General features: G+C 44.6%; 1 protein-coding gene across 1 annotated transcript; it reads right to left on the bottom strand.

The window, feature by feature from the left end:
- LOC109850329 (probable histone H2A.2) lies at positions 314-1142 on the bottom strand. The gene is given in 5 exon segments (XM_020420332.1): positions 314-616; positions 618-748; positions 847-869; positions 872-923; positions 925-1142. Coding segments are annotated over 5 exon segments (429 nt in total). The 5' UTR covers positions 1051-1142; the 3' UTR covers positions 314-519.

The raw sequence follows: 6000 nt of genomic DNA, 5'->3' as shown, positions 1-6000 counted from the left end.
AATCTTTTAAATCTCTGCACCGCGTTCAATTTGGCTGGTTTTGATGTTTCTTGATTCCTGGATTATTGCTTGGCGTGGATTAATTAAACCGAGATTAGTTTTTGGAGGAAATTAAAAACGAGATTGTTCACTGCAGCTATTACATTTTGTTGATTTTGATTTGAAATCTGTGGTATAAATATTTGTTATAACTTTCAAGAGAAATACCTATAATGATTTTTGGTCTCGTGTTCAATTTTGGAATTGATTTTGAGCCCAATGTAAATAAGTTTTCTAAGCCAGACATACAAACTACAGATAAATTACGACAAAATCCACAACACGTTATATGATAACATTAATATATATTCCATAACATTAGCCATCAGGAACTCAATTCTCATATAAAAAGACATCGATTATAAGAGGGAAAATTACTACATACTCCAAACTTCTAAGCTGGATCCAGAACAACGCCCAAAGTACATACAAAAAGACCCCACCCCCAACGAAAACGCTATTTATAATTGAAAAAAACGGCTAAGCTTTCTTGGGCGATTTCCTCGGCGATTTCGGCTCCTTGCTGACCCCCTCCTTCGTCTTCTTCGGCAAAAGCACGGGGTTGATGTTGGGCAGAACCGTGAGCGATCGTGACCCCCGCCAGCAGCTTCCCGAGCTCCTCGTCGTTCCTTATCGCCAGCAGCACGTGCCTCGGTATGATCCTGTTCTTCTTGTTGTCACGTGCCGCGTTTCCCGCCAGCTCCAACACCTAGATCCAGAGAGGGAAAAGAGGGGGGAAATCAGCTTTTTTTTTTTTGCAATAAGAGATGGCAAATTAAATTTTTAAAAAAAATCGATTTTTTTTACCTCGGCCGCGAGGTACTCGAGACGGCGGCGAGGTAAACCGGGGCGCCGCTGCCGAAACACGTGACTGGGCGTATTCGGCCCCTTTTGAGAGTATCGGATACGGCCGACTTGGAGCCCAGCCTTGATGGAGCGGGAGACCGACTTCTTCTTTGGGCCGCCGCCCTTGCGTCCGCCGGCGCCCTTCTTGGGTTTTGGAGACTCCATTGAGGGCTTGATTTTAGGGTTTTGAGGTTTGGCGATTTCGATTTGATTTTGAATCTCGGGGCGGTGGTGGGAAATTGCATTTCGGGTTGGGTGGAGCTTTATAGCTGCGGGGAGCGGGCGTGGATGGGGTTGGAAGGATTTGGGCCGTTGGATTGGGGAGACTATGGACGGCTGGGAGTTGAGGGGGTTGGATCCGTGGCGACGAGTTTCGACCAATCAGGAGCGAGCGAGAGTGGCTTTTGTTTTTTTTTGCTTTCCATTTGACGTTTGAGCGTCTAATAATAATAGTTATTTGAATTATCATTTACCTACTTTGTAATCAAGCTTATAAAATTTAGATTTTTAAATTCGTAAAACTTTAAAACTAGTAATAAAGGTATTTGTGCATGATTTTATGTCTTGGGTATATTTTTTTTTTTTTACTTGCTTTAAATAGTTATTTTAGACGTTTGATTTTACTAATTTAACTTAATCTCTTTAAAAATACATGTGCATTAAAGACCGATGAACCTGGCTATTAGTTATTTTACAAAATATTTACGAAATAACAACTCAATACACAGTTCATTGCTTTTCAAGTTGCGGTCAACCAACTATCGTGATTGTAAAATCATGGATAATATGATTCATTGAATCAAATGCGGGTGGCTAAAGTTGGACAATTGGAAAGCATAATGTATAGTACAAACGGTTTGCTGAGTTGCTGTAAGATTTACATACGGGAAATAGAATCTTATAGATATGTTTCAACGGATCATAATGTTGGACAAGTAAACATATAACGAACAACAATAAAAAAAATATAATATTAGAGGGATATTATACATAGACGCCCGAAAATTATGTAATAAGTGTCATTTTATGATATTAGAGTTTGCTCTAGTTAAAGATAAAATTTGAATTGATATTTGGTCATGTGTAATGAAACACATCATCAGCTATGAGGAGGTGAATAGATTATGATTAATGGGATAAGAATTTATGAAATATGACTTAGAAGAACTTGTTTCAGATTAACTTTGTTGCGCGCAGCGGAAATTTCGGCAGCACTTCGACAGCACAACAAGAGAGTCAAATCGCAATAAGAATTCTCGTCTCACCAAGGAGACAAGAATCTGAAGCGGATATCTCAACCAAGTGAGATATCGGCTCTTCCTCTCATCAGTTCTAGGACTGACCTGTCGAGGGATCCTAAAAGCTATTACAAATCACACAAAAACAGTACAATCAATTTTTACGTGGTTCAGCAAATTGCCTACGTCCACGGGGCAAGGAGGGGGGAGATCTACTAATAGAGGGAGAGAATACAACTAGGGTTTACAATCACTCACAATCTAAACCCTCAAACAAACTCTCTCAAATCCCTCACAAATATCTCTCTACAAAAGGCTTCACAAAACTCCGTGCTCTTGCTTTTGTTCCGCAGCCGCACACGAAGAAACCAAGTAGCCGAAAACAATTCCCGCAGCCGCCAAGCTCACATGAAACAAATCCTTGCACGCACCTTTCCTGTAGCCGCACAAGTGCACAGCCGCAACCCTGTCCTTGCACACCATCCGAAAAATACCTAGCATAGGTATTTATATAGCAGCTTAAGAATTGGGTGGGCCGGCCTTCATCACGCGGAAACGAAACCGGCCTTCATCACGCGAAAACAATTCTCAGCACATGGGCTCGTGGTCCCCACTCCCCACTCACAATTCTCCACCTCGGTGAAGTTTTCCCAAAACTGAGCCGACACCAAAACATCCAAATGTCCCACTTGTTGTATCCAGTACGAACCCAATCCACAACAAGTCGAGAACCCGAACGAGAGTCCAAACAATCTCACCCCATCAACTAATCCAAACCGGCTGCATCTAAAAGACTGCCTACGTATCCTCTTGCCCAAGGAATCAAGCCGAACGTAGTTCACCCAAATGGCCGCCAACGGCCTCAACAATCACGAATGTGCAACAAGTTTCGACAATGATCAAACTTGTTGCTCGGAACCACCTTAGTGAGCATATCCGCCGGATTATTCTTCGTGTGGACCTTCATAATTTCCACATTGCCATCTTCAAGAACATCCCGAACGAAGTGATAACGAACGTCAATGTGCTTCGTCCGTGCATGAAAAACCTGATTCTTCGCCAAATAGATAGCACTCATGCTATCACAATGAATAGTGACGGACCTCTGCGATATACCAAGTTCCTCCAAAAGTCCTCGAAGCCAAATAGCCTCCTTCACAGCCTCCGTAACCGCCATATACTCTGCCTCCGTCGTAGACAAAGCCACCGTCGACTGTAAGGTGCATCTCCAACACACCGGCGCACGGGTCAAAGTGAACACATACCCCGTCGTAGACCGACGCTTATCCAAATCCCCGGCATAATCCGAATCAACATAGCCAATGCATAGCTGCCCACCTGTAGTGTCCCGCTCATAAACTAAACCAATATTGAGCGTACCTCGAATGTACCTCAAAATCCATTTCACGGCGTCCCAATGACCCATTCCTGGATCATGCATGTATCTCGAAACCATGCTTACCGCCTGTGATAAATCCGGCCTTGTACATATCATCGCGTACATCAAGCTCCTAACCGTGCTCGTATATGGAGTCTTTGACATTAACTCACGATCTTCAACTGACTTTGGTGAAAGACCAGCTGAAAGCTTCAAATGGGCTCCCAATGGTACACTAATTGGCTTCGTATCCATGCTAACATGGAATCGCTGTAGAACCTTCTTCAAATAAGCCACCTGTGTCAAACAAATTCTGCCCTTCTTCTTATCTCTGCCGATCTCCATCCCTAGAATGCGCTTCGCCTCACCCAAGTCCTTCATCTCAAACTCATTTGAAAGCTGAACTTTCAACTCATCTATAGCCGACCTGGAAGTAGAGGCAACTAACATGTCATCGACATAGAGCAACAAATAGATGTACGCACCTCTTTTTAACTTGCGAAAATATACGTAAGGATCAAACTGGCTCCGAGTGTACGAATGACCAATCATAAAACCATCAAATCGCCTATACCACTGTCGAGGAGACTGTTTCAAACCGTATAGCGATTTATTCAATCTGCAAACTAATTTTTCCTTCCCTGCAGCCCGGAATCCCAATGGCTGAGTCATATATATTTCTTCATCAAGATCACCATGAAGAAATGCCATCTTCACATCCAACTAATCTAACTCCAAACCATACTGTGCCACCAAAGCTAGCAGAATCCGAATCGAAAAGTGCTTCACCACCGGAGAGAAAACCTCATTATAGTCAATACCTTCCTCTTGTGCATAGCCCTTCGCAACTAACCTAGCTTTGAACCTCAATGGAGTGCCCTCAATGCCCTCCTTCTTCGTGTATACCCACTTGCAACCAATTGTCTTTCGCCCCTTTGGAAGCTCAACAAGCTCCCATGTATCGTTCTTATGAAGAGATTCCATCTCCTCATGCATAGCCACCTGCCACGAATCAGCCTCCGAACTCTGCTCGACCTCTCTGAATGTAGTAGGTACTAACCCATCGATACTCTCCACCGGAAGTGCATGCGCAACTGTGTCGGCATACCGTGCTGGCATCTGTATGTTTCTCCTCTGTCTCCGAGCCGCAATTGAATCCTAGACCTGAGCCGTCGGTCCCTGATCCTGCACATCAGTACTCGTATCCTCCGTGTCACCGTCGTGCTCGCCTGGCGTCACCTCAGTCGGCACCTGCATAGATACTGTACCATCTGGACGATGTGGAGCTGCATCGATCTCCACCACCTGCGATATCTCCTCCGTCGGGTCGCTCTCCACCTGATGAGAACTGGAAATCTTCAAGATAGAAGCCTCATCGAATGTGACATCCCTACTTAGCACAATCTTCTTATCCACTGGATCCCAAAGCTTGTATCCCTTGACACCACGCTTGAATCCTACATGGCCTTCCTAGCTCGAGGTTCCAATTTATCAGTTCTAACATGATAATATGCAGGGCACCCAAATACCTTAACCTGATCATAGTCATGTGCTGGCTTTCCCGACCACATCTCCATATGGGTTTTCCCCTCAATCGCAGATGAAGGCAGCCTATTAATGAGGTGGCTCGCATATGTAAGTGCCTCAGCCCAAAAGATCTTCTCCAAACCACTCTGCGACAATAAGCATCGGATCTTCTCTAGTAAAGACCGATTCAACCTCTCTGCCACCCCATTTTGCTGCGGTGTATGACTAACTGTGAAGTGTCTCTCTATGCCCTCGTCTCGACATAGCTGCTGAAAGGGGTCAGAAGTATACTCACCACCGTTGTCGGATCGCAACGTCTTGCTCTTTCTCCCAGTCTGTAGTTCCAATCTCTTCTTCCACTCCACAAACAAATCTAGGACTTCACTCTTCTTCGTCATGGTGTACACCCAACAACGCCTAGAATAGTCATCTACAAAAGTGACGAACCAATGTTGACCACCAAGTGATGCAGTCTTGGTGGGACCCCAAACGTCTGTGTGCACGTAATCCAGGATGCCCCTCGTCTGATGAATGGCAGTCCCGAACTTCACCTTCGTCTTCTTGCCAAGAACACAGTGCTCACAGAACTCAATCTTCCCACTCTTGGCTCCCTTCAATAGCCCCTGCTTGCATAATGCCTGCAGTGACTTTTCACCTGTGTGCCCCAACCTATAGTGCCAAAGTCTGCTCATGTCCGCTTCTGAAATAGCCGAAGCAACCTGGCCAATTTCGGTGTTTCCCTTCAGATAATACAAATTTCGATTACGGACTCCCTTCATCACCACCAATGATCCCTTAGTAACCTTCGCTACAGCGTTTTCGAAAGTCACCTTGAATCCATTCGCCTCCAAAGCTCCAACTGAGATAAGATTCTTCTTCAGCTGAGGAACGAATCTTACCTCCTTCAACTCACGGACTACTCCATCGTGAATCCTAATCCGTACGGTACCTATCACACAAACGCCACAGGAT

Source organism: Asparagus officinalis, chromosome 7 (genome assembly GCF_001876935.1).
Source record: "Asparagus officinalis chromosome 7, Aspof.V1, whole genome shotgun sequence".
In the NCBI taxonomy this organism is placed as follows: domain Eukaryota; kingdom Viridiplantae; phylum Streptophyta; class Magnoliopsida; order Asparagales; family Asparagaceae; genus Asparagus; species Asparagus officinalis.
This window is presented reverse-complemented; position numbering and strand designations above follow the sequence as displayed.